Genomic DNA, 16,207 nt, shown 5'->3' on the forward strand with positions numbered 1-16,207 from the left:
ACATGAGTATGAAATCCGTTTTTAACACAATCCTGCTTCACTAGATGGAAGCAATTGTACAGTACACTATAAATGTAGAGGGGAGGACTTGGACATGTAATTAAATCTATGGGCCATAAAAAATCTGTTCAGTAGTTCTAAGAGTTTAGTTTAGGATCACTGACGAAACTTGGTGGTGTTCACTGATGGTGTCCACAATAATAATAGCCAAGTGGAAAGCCGAGCTTGCAAAGAAATTTACTTGTTATTTATTTAGTTATTTTGCTGGTGTTATGCCAAGAAGACTGCTGAATAAACTTTATTACTACAGCCTCTGCTTGATTTTTTGATAACTCTCTCTTACAATCAAGAATCCTTTAGTTCGAGTCAGGGTTGCAGTATAGTTCGCACATTTTTAGAGGATATTTTCATTTCGGAGCCCCCATCTTGTTCCCCAGTGAAGTGTCAGGCTCTCGGTGAATGTTTTGGGATTGTTTGTTTGTTTGTTTTTTGGCTGCACTGCACAGCTTGCAGGCTTGTGGGATCTTAGTTCCCTGACCAGGGATTGAACCCGGGCCCTTGGCAGTGAGAGCGTGGAGTCCTAACTACCGAACCGCCAGGGAATTCCCTCTTGGTGTTGATGGAAGACACAGCGCAGGTGCTGGAAAAGTCAAGTTCCTCTCCTTGCCCTCAAGGAACTTAGACTAACTTCGAGACAGATAATTATGTCGCAAGTAGAAGGTGAGAGTTTATGAGATAATAATCCCTTTAGTCTTTCATCTCATTCTTGGCTGTTAGGCTCAAGATGGTCTAAATATTTTCTTCACCTTTTCTTATTAGGTACTGTGATACTGGCCAGTCACCAGTAGCGTGTGACAGTGTGTACTTTCTATAAACTCCTCGTTGCTCAAGCTGCCTCGGTATAAGTTTTGGTAAGTGTTAATTAGTCTTAACCTGGTAAATATTTTAGTTATCAGAAAAGCCCTGATATCTTACTATTAACTACATTATGCTAGTTTTCCTGCAGCTTTCTAATGGGCACATCTTATTCTACAGAAGCTATATAATTTATGTGAAGACAGAGATTCATAACATCAAAGACGAGATGATTCAAACAGTAACCATTTACTTTATTTATTGCCACAGAAATAAAGTTTATTGGAAAACCCATCAAGAAATTATTTTTCCTCTATGAAAATACTCAATATAAGGAATGGGATCTAGGAAGCAACATGACCAACAACATACGGTCTGGGGAATTCCCTGGAGGTCCAGTGGTTATGACTTTACCCTCTCACTGCTGAGGGCCTGGGTTCTATCCCTGGTCGGGAAACTAAAATCCCACAAGCTGTGCAGACAGAAAAAACAGGCAAACAAACAAACAGTCTGAGGTCTTATAGATATCAATACTTTTGATAATAGATGACATTCACCTGCCCAGATGAACCAAATGGTTAGCCAAATAACCATTAAAATTTCTTGATTTTCTTTCCATTAAGACGAAAGGTAGGTTGTGCATATCCAGGCCATCTGGTCTGCCTCAATGTCTGATAAACTACTGAGGCAAGTGAATGCTGAACAGATAGCTTCAGTGTTATCTCCAGGCACTGAGCGAGGCAGTCATCGGTCAGCGGCAGCTTGGGATGCAGAGCTCACAGCAGGGCTGAGTGAAGGTTGTGAGGCTGAGGGTCTCCAGGCCCAGGGTAGGCGGGGATGAGTTGAGCACGAAGCAGGCGGGCACACGGGGCCGAGGAATGCGGCATGGTGGGGGACAGCTGTCATAGCAGGTTGGCTCCGGTAACTAAACCGTGTGTGGGCAGATGCTGGGCAGGCAGACTCCGCATCGGCAGCATTTTTCAGATGGGCAGGTGGTGGTGGCAGGGCCGGTGTGGACACTGCGGCAGTAACGGGAAGCACGGCGAGCCATGGCATTGGGACTCCGGTTTGCTTTTGGAGAAACCATTTACTTTAAACCTTTTAGCCTGTTGTGGTATCCAAGTCTAAAGTAAATGGGAGTATTTTGTACCATTTACAATTCAAAAACTGTAATACACTAGTTCAAATTTCATGTCTACTACTTAATTATAAAATGCTTAGAGACTCTAATGCAAAGTTTTGAATGTAACAAGTAAAAACCTGAATATGAATAGCCAATATTTCAAAGTTCAACAGTGCTCCTCCGTTGACAGTCTGGAGTCAGCAAAGAGGAAACTCATAGAAGGTTCTCCCTGGAGAGGCTCTACAAATCTTCTAGTCTGCTCTGCTTCATTTATAGATGAGAAAATGAACATCCAGAGATGGTGCAATTTGCCAAAGGTCACACAGCTGGCTACCGTGACAGTGCCAGGCCTAGCAGTGAAGCCTGCACTCTCCTATCCAGACTTCATTTCACTTTTTCCCAGACTGACATCTCACCATGAACAATTCATTGACAATTTACAAAGTATATATAGTTATAATTTCCTAAATAAGATTTAACAATCCAACTCTAGATTTTCTTAAGTTCATTAAATTGCTCGACATAGCTAATGAAGACTAATATATACTGAGCTCTTACTGTGCTTCCAGCCCTGTACTCAGAGTTTACATCATCTCGCTGAATTTTCCCAACAACCTCATGAGGCAGGTATCATTTTAGACATGAGTGCTCTCAGGTATAGAGAGATAAATAGATTGTGCAAGATCACACAGCCACTATGTGGTCTAGCTGGGACTGCAACCCAGGTCTGTCTGATTTTTAACCTTGTACTTTTAACCAGCATTTGAAACATCCTCCCTTCTGATTGTGCTTTCCTGTTAGTCTATATGAAAGTGTACTTTTAATACTTAATAATTTGGAGGTACTCGTGACTTCTCATATTTTTGTAAGAAGATGGGAAAACGTATCTCAGGGCGTTTCAATGCTTCCTTTATTAAATTGCGATTGATTGTGTATACCAGAAAATAATGAACCGATGGAATACCATCTTGAGTCCATTGAATTTAGCATTCTTGTCAGTTCATGTCACTTCACTGCTAACAACCCTTCAGTTTCTTCCTTCTCACTGGAGGCAAAAGCCAAAGTCCTTAAAAAAACACTGGCAAGGCTGCTGGCAATCTGTATCTCCCCTCCTCTCCCTAACCTGCCCGATCTCCCTGCCTATCTTTCCCCTCAGGCCTACTTTTTGTTCCCTCCACCTCAAATGTTACCTTACTTCTTAGGCTTCCCTGACCACCCCATTTATAACTGAAAATCTCCCATGACTGCAGCACACCCTGCCCCTCTCCTGTTTTACATTGCCCTGCAGTACTTGTTACCGTCTCTATTTTACTTATTGGCTAACTCTACGAGAATGAAGGCATAATTACATAGTTCACTGCTGTATTCCTAGCGCTTGTCTTAGAGGTGCTAAAAAATATTTGCTGAGTGAATTATTGTGACAAACTACAGATTCAGGTATGTGCCTTTGCTTCAACCTCAAAATGTGAGCTATACATTCTGAGCACCCTAACTCTCTAATGCCCTGTCATAGGTCTATTACCCATGGGTAATTCACTAATCATTTTTTGCTATTGAGAATTAATTTTCCCCCTTTTCCACTCTGTATTCTTGGTAGTCCCCAGGATTTCAAAAAGGGGGGATTTCACGTTCCTTATAGGTTCCTCAGCAATTTAGAGAGAGTGATCTGTACTTTTACTGGTCTCCGTAGAATAGGACTATCATAACAGCATTAAAAGTATAAGAAGAAAAAACAATTATTAAAATGAAGTCACTATTTGTACTTTCAAGTGGTAAAATAAAATGTTAAATGGTAGATTTCACCTGTTTGTAAAAAGGCCAAACAGTTAAGATGATGGCTGTTTGAGTATTTACAAAAACTGTTTCTCAGTTAAATGTTGTCTAAGAAGGCCCAGTGTAATGAAAGAACCCTGGGGTAGGGGGAAGACCTCAGCTTCCTGGGCCATAAAATGAGCAGACTGAAGATGATCTCCAGGTTACAAAGGTCTTGGAGGCAAAGCCATGGAATTTTCTCATGCCCATCTGAAGTTATATTTCATGTTTATTATTACAACTGATTTAAGAACAATTGTTATAAATCGGTATTTAGATATACATTTTTCATAGGCTTTTTCCAGTTAAATAGAAATTGTTTTCATATCACTAATACTTAAAATTGCAAATTGTATCTAACGGCACATAAACTTAAATGACCAGCATAATAACTATATTTAACTCTGATTCATTAGGGGACTAATTATCCAGCTTGTGAACATTTAAGCCCCCTGTAGTTCTCTTCCTATTTTGAACAAGGGCAAAGAATTTGAAAAGCTCAAATTCCAGTTTGTCACCTGTTTATAAGCTCCAAGGACATTACAACCAAGGGCTAAAATGAGTTTTTGGCACCATTCGGAAGTTCCTATTTTGGGTGCTATCCCTTCCACCTTCATTAACTTGAACTGAGAATTACTAGTACCATACATAATTCATTAATTTCAACTCAAATCATTTCACAAATGTTAAACTTTCATCTTTATATATGACTGCATGGTAAAATACATGATTTTTAAAAGCTGTTGAAAAGAACTTTAAAAATAAAATTTATTAATCAGTTAAATCATACTAGCCTATGGGAGAAAGTTCACATGCTTATTTTTCCGAAGTTCTAATTAAAATTGGGGCAGCATTATTGTGACAGCTAAAGCACCAAACAGTGGGTATAGCTGACCTTCTTAGTCAGAGATAGACTAGACTGGAACATTGGCAAACCACTGTGCAGATTCTCTGGGGTTTAAGACGTTCACCTCTATCACATATTTAAGTTCTGGCACTCCTACCTAAAACTTGAAGAACATAACACACCTCTTACTTAGTAAGAGAAAAATTAAACTTCTAAGACACACCAAAATAACATTTCTTTCGAGAGTGATAGTTTTCTTTTTACAAAATCATAGCCCTTTATTTTTCATGAGCTTTTACGAGGGTTTCAGCATAATTTGGCCTGAATTATTCCTATAGGAAAAGCAATAGAATCAAAGTGTGTGACCTAGCTGGGTCTCATCGTCATTGTTAACTACGGGGACTTCATAACTGGATGACCAGGTCCTAAACTGGACAGAATAAATCTTAAAGGTGATCCGTCTTTCTGGTAGGTAAAGAAAACACAGAATTGCAATTCTGAGGCTTACAAGACTTCTTTGGCTAGGAGTGCCATGACAAGGCCTGTAAAGTATATGCTTTGCAGTATGCATATTCCAAAAGCAAGCATTTTTATCTCCCAAACCCTGCATCAGGGGTCATGGGAGAGACAAAAGGAAGGCCCTTCCCGAGTTTAAAATTCAATTCGCAAGGCAGGACTTAGGAAAATTAAACCAAATATTAAATGGAAGAAAATCCCCTGCGTAGAGTAATTGCCAACTTGCGTTGTACAAATCAAAACTGAAATAAAATTTTAGGGCGTTCTAAACAAATAGCTGGAGAAATAGATAAGACAAATCTAAAATGGAAGAAAAGGTGGCGGATTCGAGTTGAAAATGCCAAGTTGAGAACCGAAAGCATTTGGGTAGAAGCAGCCTCCGGGCTGGAAGGCAAATAGCAAACGAGTATTGCCACCAAAGAGCTGGAAAGGCCAATAAATGTTGCAGTGGGTCGGTTTAACTGAAGGAGGTTTCCTCCTCCTCCTCCATTAGCTCGGCCCCAGTTGCAAGCGCAGTGCGCGTCGCCGCGCTCCCGGCCCGCGGCTCGGGTGGGAGCGGGGGGAACAGGCGTGGGAGGGGCGGGGCGAGCGCGGGCGCTCAGCCGGCGCAGGGGCGGGGCGGCTATATTACGTGCGCGGCACCGCCCCTGCGAGAGGACGTTGCGTGCTCGCTCGCGCCAGGCGAGTCTCCGCGTCTTCCTCGCGAACTCGGTGAAAGGAATTGGCGCCGTTCGACACCAGGCGGATCCGCTCTGCAGCAGGAACCCAGCTCCAGCCGCAGCCGCAGCCGCCGCCTGGGCCGAGGAGCAGCCTCAGCCGCCGCCAGTGGCCGAGTGAGCGGAGCCGAGTTTGAGCCAGCGCCTAGCGGTGAATCGGGGCCTCACCATGAGTTCCTCGCCTGTTAATGTGAAAAAGCTGAAGGTGTCGGAGCTGAAGGAGGAGCTCAAGAAGCGGCGCCTGTCCGACAAGGGCCTCAAGGCCGAGCTCATGGAGCGTCTCCAGGCCGCGCTGGACGACGAGGAAGCCGGGGGCCGCCCCGCCATGGAGCCCGGGAACGGCAGCCTAGACCTGGGCGGGGATTCCGCCGGGCGCTCGGGAGCAGGCCTCGAGCAGGAGGCCGCGGCAGGCGGCGATGACGACGAGGAGGAAGAGGAGGAGGAGGAGGAAGGGATAGCCGCCCTGGATGGCGACCAGATGGAGCTCGGGGAGGAGAACGGCGCCGCGGGGGCGGCCGACTCGGGCCCGATGGAGGAGGAGGAAGCCGCCTCGGAGGACGAGAATGGCGACGACCAGGGCTTCCAGGAAGGGGAGGATGAGCTCGGAGACGAGGAGGAAGCCGCGGGCGACGAGAACGGGCACGGGGAGCAGCAGCCTCAACCGCCGGCGGCGCCGCAGCAACAGCCCCAGCAGCAGCGCGGGGCCGCCAAGGAGGCCGCGGGGAAGAGCAGCGGCCCCACGTCGCTGTTCGCGGTGACGGTGGCGCCGCCCGGGGCGAGGCAGGGCCAGCAGCAGGCGGGAGGTAAGAAGAAGGCGGAAGGCGGCGGAGGCGGCGGTCGCCCCGGGGCTCCGGCGGCGGGTGAGTGCTGCGTGGTTGGTTGCGCGCGGCGGGAGGCCCGCGCGGGGTGGGGACCGTGCCCAGGCCTGCCGGAACCGCGGGGGGCGGGGGCCCGGGTGGGGGAGGGGAGTGCGGGCGGGGCGCTTCGGCCCCTCCCCCCTTCCTGAACTCTCTCTGGGATACACGTGGGCTTCGGGCCTGGGCCGCGCTGAGTTTTCATTAGCTTTTTCGAATATTCGAGTAGGTTGGCGAAATTAGCAATGTCCTTAGACTGCGTAACTAATTCTCGTCCAGTTCCAATTGGGTTTTTCGTTGAATTCTCATTTGAGTCGTCGATTGAAAACACTTAAAAAAATGAACGGGGAAAGTCGAGCTTTTTTGGGGCGTCAAAACAGAATAGGTTTTTTTGTTTGTTTTGTTGCGGCGTGGTCTCTTATAAAGGGGTGTCGTGTGTTGTAGGAGACGGCAAAACAGAACAGAAAGGCGGAGATAAAAAGAGAGGTGTTAAAAGACCTCGAGAAGATCATGGCCGTGGCTATTTTGAGTACATTGAAGAGAACAAGTATAGCAGGTAGAGGATGTTAACGTAGTGTTACTTGTCACCTGTTCTTTATGCTTTGGTGGGGAAAGCTGTATCAGGAGACAATTCTGTCTTTCAGAGCTAAATCTCCTCAGCCACCTGTTGAAGAAGAAGATGAGCACTTCGACGACACAGTTGTTTGTCTTGATACTTGTAAGTGAAGCTGTTTCTCCCCCGTTCCTCCCCCAGTTGTCAAATGTGGTTTTTGGTTACAAAATATTAGAAAACTTAACACGTGTAAACAGCTGTTTTAAAAGTAGGAAGATGATGGCTTATATCCAGATTCTGGTCACTTAATATTTAGTACAGTAGTTGTATTGATAATTTTACAGGCTCTAACAATTTGATGTTTTTTGGTATGGCTTTAAAGTTCTCATTTGTAGGAATGTGAAATTAATGCCAATATTTGACTGTCTAGCTAATGGAAACTTGTAAGACTACTTATAACTTGTCCATTTAGGCTTCTACGATAAAGTAATGTCATTTTTTTGTGGGATTATGTTAAGTGAGCTCTTTGGGCTTAGTTAAATATTAATGGCTTTTCCATTAGCACGCCATTATATTCCCTATTCTAAAAGATTGTAATAATACTTTTTCAATAACTGCTCTTTTGTTCTCAATTCCAGTTCAGTAGCTGCTGCTTTAAGCTAAGTTGATTTCTTCCAAAGACCTGGGGCAGCAGCAGTGGGCTATCACTGGGCCACTAGCTTTCTTCAGCAGCGAATGGTATCAATGGCAGCGCTGTAAATACTGCTACTTTACCCAGTTGGGTTGCAATTGAGTATGAGGAAGTATTGCAAACCTCTAAATGGGCCTTGGCTGTCAGATTCCTAATTTTTCTAATACAAAAAAAAAATCATTTGTTTTGGTGTAGTGGTCAGAAAGTACAATTCTTTCTGTGATAGAACAAAGGGTAGAAATAATTGCTTAGAGGTAAGGTGTCAGCTTGTCCTGTAGATCTAAGGAGTTGAAGCTTAGAGTCTCATGTTTTGGAATACATATGGTTTTCATTTAGATGTGTAAGGCAGTGTAAATATAAGTCTTGATTTCTTATTGCATATGCTTTACCGCATAGTTGAGATAGTGGAGTGTTTGTTTTTTTTTTTAAAAGACTTGCCCATGGAAGAGTAGTTGAATGTTTTACGTTAAATTCAGTTGCTTAAATATTGGCGAGATACTGAAGCAATGATTTGGCAAGGTAATACTATTATAAAAGGCTTTTAGCTCCTCACCTAGGGATATCAATTTAAGTGCATTATTGGGTTCAAACACAATTGAAAATTCTGTTAGTGATGATCGGGAATAAAAGAACAAAGCTAATTTAAGGAGAATTACAAACTGTAGATTTAATTTCATATCACCAGTAGCTTTCCAACTTCAGTGCTCCCTTGACTGAGAACTCAGAAGGTGCATGCTAATGAGCCAGTGACCCAAAGGTAGCTAGGTTAAAGACGTTTTGGATTTGGATTATTCCAAAGTGTGTAATCCCCCATTGTTATTGATTAACAGGCAAGTCTGGGGAAAGGGGACCTAAAATGCTGTAGTAGTAACAGCATTAGATGACCAGGTTTGTATTTTGCAGATTGAAACTGCCTTAACAAGTTTTAGCAAACAATTTAAGATCTAGAGCCCCTGTAAAGTGCAGGATCAACAGCTCATACTCGTATTTTAAAATACGTGATCATGGCCTCCCTTCAGTTTTATTGTGGCACTGGTAAATTCTACCTGGTCTGGCATGCTTCACTTTGATTTCCTGCTATCCTCTACTGCTTGCCTCTAAATCAAGGTAAAGAGCAGAGCAGGTATGTATTAATGTCACATTGTCTTGATTATTTTATATACTTAAAATACACATACTAAACCTCAATATTTGTTAGTTGCACAGGTAGTGTATGCTCTAGTTCATAATTTGGCAAGAATTGACTTGGTGGGAGCGGGGCTTGAACTGAAAATTCGAACAACAGCATGATCTGTAAAAATGTATGCAACATTAAGAAATATGAGAAAATTTAATAAAGTTTTGTCTACATAGCAGATACATTTGTATTGGATATCGAAAGAAATAATATGGTATTTGATATAATTGCAGATAATTGTGATCTACATTTTAAAATATCAAGAGATCGCCTCAGTGCTTCTTCCCTTACTATGGAGAGTTTTGCTTTTCTTTGGGCTGGAGGAAGGGCATCCTATGGTGTGTCAAAAGGCAAAGTCTGTTTTGAGATGAAGGTAAATGCAATTTTGTGATGTCTTTTTTTCCTTAAGAACCTTTGTGAGTTTTTCCCTGACACTTAGATGTCATTGGAACTTGTAATTTTTCAAGTTTTTGTGGGACTTGGAATCTATGATTTGTAACAGTTTAGGATGTTTGTTATATTAGAAGTTGCCATATAGAGCCAGCCTAATTTTTATTTAGGGTGTTCATTTTTTATCAGGCACTTGAAAGGCCCACCATGGGTTTGAAAATAAATTTGGTTAGGCTCCTGTTTTTGTTCCAGAGAAAAAGCATGTTAAATGAATACTTTAGTTGGTTTTGAGTATTGAGAATATGTAATTTCAACGTTTTCTTTTAAACGTGAATTAACCAAGTACTTAACCATTTTCTGTTTCAAGTTAAAAACCCTTACATCAGTTGTTAAAGTTCTTGTGAATGTTAGGGGGAAGAGTAGAGTTGCTATCTTTCTGTACTTTGTAGCTGGAGAAAAATTAGCCCATTGCCCGAATGAAATAAACCAGCGTTGGTTCAGTGGTTTATTTTCCTTCGTTTACAGTTTAATCATTTATGATTTGACTTCCAGGTTACAGAGAAGATCCCAGTAAGGCATTTATATACAAAAGATATTGACATACATGAAGTTCGGATTGGCTGGTCACTAACCACAAGTGGAATGTTGCTTGGTAAAGTTTCCATTTGAGTATCTATGTACTCATGAGTGTTCAGGGTTTGATTTCAGTAATTAGACTAGAAGGCATTCTAAACTTTTTGCCTGTTTTTAGAGATGAATAATAATAACATGGACACTGGCTAAAATTTAGCTTTTCTTTCTTTGTGGTTACTTGGTTTATGACTGATGGTTGAAATAGAATATTATCCATGGTATGCAATTTGTCAGTTAGTTATATAATCACCTAGCTCTCATTAACTTTATATCTAGTATAAACCCTACATCTGGAATGTTAAAAGTACGTGGGTCATTGGACTTTTGAAAAACTGAATTCATGAAAGTTAATTATTTCCTTAGGTGAAGAAGAATTTTCTTATGGGTATTCTCTAAAAGGAATAAAAACATGCAGCTGTGAGACTGAAGATTATGGAGAGAAGTTTGATGAAAATGATGTGATTACATGTTTTGTTGTAAGTCGTAGCTAAATTTCTACATAAAAATAGCAAGTTAGTAGATAAGAGTATTTTAACATTATATCGTTGTCAGTTTTCAATACTATTTCATTTTGACTGAAAACTACTTAATGTGAAGTTGATCCGAAAATCTAGTCTTTTAGAGCAATATTAATTTCTGCTTGTGGATATAGGTGTTCTAGTTGTATATAACCAAATGTTACCAAAGCTCTTTAATGTATAACCTAAATATGTTTTCTACAGGATAAAGCTTCACTCCTAACTTGAATTTTGAAGTTTTTTTTTTAAAGAAGTATTATAAGAAGCATATTAAAACGCGTTAATTTTTTTCTCCAATTAACAGAATTTTGAAAGTGATGAAGTAGAACTCTCCTATGCAAAGAATGGACAAGATCTTGGCATTGCCTTCAAAATCAGTAAGGAAGTTCTTGCTGGACGACCACTCTTCCCGCATGTTCTGTGCCACAACTGTGCGGTTGAGTTTAATTTTGGTCAGAAGGAAAAGCCATATTTTCCAATACCTGAAGACTATACTTTTATCCAGAATGTCCCCTTGGAGGATCGAGTTAGAGGACCAAAGGGGCCTGAAGAGAAGAAAGATTGTGAAGTAAGTCATTTTAAAAAAAGAATTTTGAAGGTTGCTTTTGCTTGGCAAAAATGACATTTAGAAGAGTTGGATGGTTGCTCTGTTTAATTTACTAACTGCCATACATGTTGTTCCCATTAAAAGGCTGTGAAAGTTCAGATATGTAAACCGCGCTTTTGTGCATTTAAAAAAAATATTTAAAGAATTCTTTCCATTGTAGGTGGTTATGATGATTGGCTTGCCAGGAGCTGGAAAAACTACCTGGGTTACTAAACATGCAGCAGAAAATCCTGGTAAATACAACATTCTTGGAACAAACACCATAATGGATAAAATGATGGTAAGTAGATTGGGCATGAGTTCAGCATTTTTAAGACTAGAAGGTATTCGGGGTAACCGTTTTGTCTGTCTTTATTCATTTTGTGTTAGTATTTTAGAGATAGGAGTTCGGGCAGTTAAACTGGTTATTTAAGCAGGCTCTTTACCTGTAAGGTAAACTGCCTTCCAATGGCTAGCTTAGGCTTCCTTCTCTTTTCTATAGAAGGTTTTGGACTCGGATTATCCAGTAGCTAAAAATGAATTGAAGGCACTGGGTGTTGTTACAGTATAAAATATCCTTTTCTGTAGCAATGAGAAAAGGCAATATTTAAATTTTGAAACTTTAACTTTTAAAAACAGGTGGCAGGTTTTAAGAAGCAAATGGCAGATACTGGGAAACTAAACACGCTGTTGCAGAGAGCTCCACAGTGTCTTGGAAAGTTTATTGAGATTGCTGCCCGTAAGAAGAGAAATTTCATTTTGGATCAGGTGAGCTGCAGCTTTGAGATTGAAAAAAGTAACTGTGATAATTATAGAATTAATGTTTGGGGTTATAAACTTTTTTTTTTTTTTTTTTAAAAGACAAATGTGTCTGCTGCTGCCCAGAGGAGAAAAATGTGCCTGTTTGCAGGCTTCCAACGAAAAGCTGTTGTAGTTTGCCCAAAAGATGAAGACTATAAGCAAAGAACACAGAAGAAAGCAGAAGTAGAGGGAAAAGACCTACCGGAACATGCAGTCCTCAAAATGAAAGGCATGAAATTTATTTCTCCTGTTACGTTAAATATCTTTCTGTGATTTATATCTGTGAACTTAAATTTTGTGTTAATAATACTATTTTAGGAGTTAACTCTGTAAATGAGCGTACTTCACTTGTTTAAGAAAATGTAATTAAAACATGAATAGGCACTGGGTGAATAGATATTGTATGCTTTGCAGGAATTAAGCTGCTTGAGAGTTGTAGGCTCTAGGATTGTGAATGTGTATGTAGTGGATTTGTAGGTTAATATGATTTAATGTTTTGTAGGAAACTTTACTCTGCCAGAAGTAGCTGAGTGCTTTGATGAAATAACGTATGTTGAACTTCAGAAGGAGGAAGCCCAAAAACTTTTGGAGCAATATAAGGAAGAAAGCAAAAAAGCTCTTCCACCGGAAAAGAAACAGAACACAGGCTCAAAGAAGAGCAATAAAAATAAGAGTGGCAAGAACCAGTTTAACAGAGGTGGTGGCCATAGAGGGCGCGGTGGATTCAATATGCGTGGTGGAAATTTCAGAGGAGGAGGCAAGTTAATTTTGAATATTACTTATTTGGTTCAATGTTGAAACAAGTAATCTGTAATCTTCTAGTTTGGGTCTGTATGTTTTTCTGCTGAATTTAACATAGGAAGTTTTTGATCCTCGTGTCCTAGCTGTCTTAGTAACCATAGTAAAATAACTTCATGCGATTTGATGGTAAACACACCTAGGTTATGTTGAATGGTTAAATTAAACATTTTTTCATAAAATAAAGGAATGGTCCAGGAGAACCCTAAGTCGTGTGTAAAGAAGGTAACAACACACTATTAAGTGAAACCTCTCTTGTTTTAGCTCCTGGGAATCGTGGTGGATATAATAGGAGGGGCAATATGCCACAGAGAGGTGGTGGCGGTGGTGGAAGTGGTGGAATTGGCTATCCATATCCTCGTGGCCCTGTTTTTCCCAGCCGAGGCGGTTATTCAAACAGAGGGAATTACAACAGAGGTGGAATGCCTAACAGAGGGAACTACAACCAGGTAATGATTTAAGTTCCTGTATACACTGTTTCTATATAGTTTAGTCTGGAAAGTTAAAGGCATATGTTACGCAGCCTCAGAAAGAGTTAGGAACACAGCATGTACGCATAGTGATGGTAAAATGAGTCAATTTCACTTACATTGATTTTTCAGGTGCATTAACTAGCAACAAGTCAGGTGATGTCTCATAGCGAATAAGTTAATCACCTGAGAGCAAACGCAGCAGAGAGTGCTCAGAGGTTAATGGCTGACTGGCAATCTTACCTGTTTCTGTGGCTGTGTCTCCTCTTCTCCCCCTGTCCCATATACAAACCTAACAACTTGTGCTCTTCTTAAAGGTTTTTTTCTTTTTGTAGAACTTCAGAGGACGAGGAAACAATCGTGGCTACAAAAATCAATCTCAGGGCTACAACCAGTGGCAGCAGGGTGTAAGTAATTCCTTATGTGCTTTTTTGTACATTTAATTGTATTTTGAATTCATAAGAGTCAATCTTGAAAAAAGATCTTGTCCAGGGATTGAAGTGTTTATAAGTGTTACAGGGCAAGGTGTGAATTGTGTTGCAGTTGTAGCCATAATGTCTTTTGAAGACAAAATAGGTTGGAGTTTGCTGTAACTTAATATTTTAAATAAAATAGTATTTAATACATATGGTTCTTTTTACTGCTAGCTTTAATTGTATAAACTAACCAAGTCATAATGTGTTTCCTTTTGTAATGTGTATTGATAATGGGATATTAATACCAACTAAATCTGGCTTGATAAATCAGAGGTATGACAGGTATAAATTTGTCTCCAGCAATTACTCTGAATTAGATTGTCATTTCCTAAAAGCAGTTTGAGTGGCTTATTGATGTTTTTTCTTTAAAAAAAAAATTTTCTCTTACAGCAATTCTGGGGTCAGAAGCCATGGAGTCAGCATTATCACCAAGGATATTATTGAATACCCAAATAAAACGAACTGATACATATTTCTCCAAAACCTTCACAAGAAGTCGACTGTTTTCTTTAGTAGGCTAACTTTTTAAACATTCCACAAGAGGAAGTGCCTGCGGGTTCCTTTTTTAGAAGCTTTGTGGGTTGATTTTTTTTTTCTTTTCTTTTTTGTACATTTTTAATTGCAGTTTTAAAGTGAATCGTAAGAGAACCTCAGCATTGTGCACGATAAGAGAATGTGTCAGTATTTCAGGGTTCTACATTTTATCTGTAAAATGTGACTTTTTTTTTTATCACAACAAAAGTAAAATGTTGCTTTGTACCTGGTGTCTTTTATTAAGAATTTACTCCCCCCATTTCTCAGAGATAACAGTCGGGAGTTATTGTCACAATATAATAGAAATGTTAGCAACCAGATTCATGTAAGGACTAAGTGGTCCTCATGAATTGCATAAGACTCTGTACTGCTCGTATTACACTCCATCCTCTCTGTAGTTTGCTGAGTAGTGGAGGGGTAAGCTAAATAGTAGTTTTTGACAGTAACTGGGAAGGCTCTTTCTTTTTAAGTAACAATGCAATTGGCATATTTGGGAATGAAGATAAAATTTGGAACTAAGATAGAGAAGATGGAGTGTATGTAGAAGGGCTGTTAAAAATGTAAAACTTGGTTGCATTATTTGTGGAGGCTCAAACTTGTGAAGGTTAAATACCATAATTTTTCCATTTGTTCTGCATTTTGATTCTGAAAAGAAAGCTGGCTTTGCCCATTTCTTATTAAAAAAACTTGTTGTAAATCCAGTTGTCTAATGGGATCTATATGAAGTTAGCTATGTCTGTATGCCCTTCTCCCACAAAATACTGTATAACTAGTGTGCTTGTAGTAGTTAACTCCACCATCTTTGTAAGCTAATGAAATTGTGAGTCACCCATTTATATCTTAATTTTTAATCATGTCAGTTCTTGAATGGGTATCTCCTTAGCCTGCTGATTTCTTTTTCTTTCTAAAGAAAGTGGGTGGAGAAATTAATTTAGACGTTTGTTTGCAATAAAAAGAATTCATTTTACTCTCGTTTTGGGATTCTCGCCATCAAGGTTCAAAATCCCTTTATGAAACTCCCAAGAGGAGAAAATTTAAGTGTGTGCTTTCTGGACAGCTTATTCTCTGTACTTGGAACATTTAGGTTTTAAAAACTTAAATGTGTACTGACAATTGACTTTTTAAATTATGAAGTAAAGTTGAATGCTTCCCTTCCCCTCCCCGCCCAGATGACTTTTAACATTTAACGAGGGGAAAAGGTACTGGCTGGGAGAAGTTAACACTCAGTTTATCATCTTTACAAAATGCTAATGGCTGTCCTCAACTGATAATTATATATACATCTGTATAATACATGAAACTCTGGGAACAGATGCTTTTAGAAGCCATCATGCAAGCCAGTCACTACTACACAACACTGCTAACTTAACTGTAGTTATGTGATAACATTAGATCCCCTAATTGTAATTTTATTGGGTTTGCACAGAACACTTAATCTTCTAAAGGACCCTCACTCATGTGAGGTGAGGAATCAGGAGTCAAACTGTAGAACTAAAACTTGACATCAGTTTAGTGTTTCATTGGTGTTTTAGGTTGCTTCTGGTAAGTATAGGTTTGTTTATATTTGACTGCTTAGATTTTTGTTTTAGCCATTTAAAATCAGATTTTTAACTATTTATACTCCTAGGAATTTTCTTGCTAAAGGATGAGCTGGAGTTGAGTTTCAGATGATGGTGTAGGTTCAGTTGAGAATTTTTTGGCCTATAACCCTACAATTAACCATAGGAATACTTAACAGTACAAGATAGTGCCTCAGGAGCTTTTGTCTTTTTAGCAGTTAACTTAATGCAAGCAACCATTTGCATGAGTCTGCTTTTCAGTATACATCAGTATTACTGGGGTTGTATAAACTTAGCC

General features: G+C 40.2%; 2 protein-coding genes across 3 annotated transcripts; one reads left to right on the plus strand and one right to left on the minus strand.

The window, feature by feature from the left end:
* Positions 1-1,128: 1,128 nt before the first annotated feature.
* Positions 1,129-1,987, minus strand: LOC112405903 (keratin-associated protein 3-3-like). Its single transcript, XM_024754509.1, is given in 1 exon segment — positions 1,129-1,987. A coding segment is annotated over 1 exon segment (336 nt). The 5' UTR covers positions 1,943-1,987; the 3' UTR covers positions 1,129-1,606.
* A 3,820-nt stretch (positions 1,988-5,807) lies between these two features.
* HNRNPU (heterogeneous nuclear ribonucleoprotein U) lies at positions 5,808-15,047 on the plus strand. Of its 2 annotated transcripts, none has more exons than XM_024754370.1 (14): positions 5,808-6,729; positions 7,168-7,279; positions 7,368-7,441; positions 9,378-9,517; positions 10,087-10,186; positions 10,531-10,643; positions 10,990-11,253; positions 11,453-11,572; positions 11,911-12,039; positions 12,133-12,301; positions 12,575-12,829; positions 13,135-13,319; positions 13,676-13,747; positions 14,207-15,047. In XM_024754370.1, exons 1-14 carry the CDS (start codon positions 6,039-6,041, stop codon positions 14,258-14,260), a joined length of 2,478 nt encoding a protein of 825 aa, XP_024610138.1. In that variant the 5' UTR covers positions 5,808-6,038; the 3' UTR covers positions 14,261-15,047. The 2 variants fall into 2 exon arrangements, with proteins under 2 accessions (XP_024610138.1, XP_024610146.1); XM_024754378.1 differs by having other exon boundaries at positions 5,808-6,672.
* Positions 15,048-16,207: the final 1,160 nt, after the last annotated feature.

Source organism: Neophocaena asiaeorientalis, unplaced genomic scaffold, assembly GCF_003031525.2.
Source record: "Neophocaena asiaeorientalis asiaeorientalis breed wild unplaced genomic scaffold, Neophocaena_asiaeorientalis_V1.1 scaffold524, whole genome shotgun sequence".
NCBI lineage: Eukaryota > Metazoa > Chordata > Mammalia > Artiodactyla > Phocoenidae > Neophocaena > Neophocaena asiaeorientalis.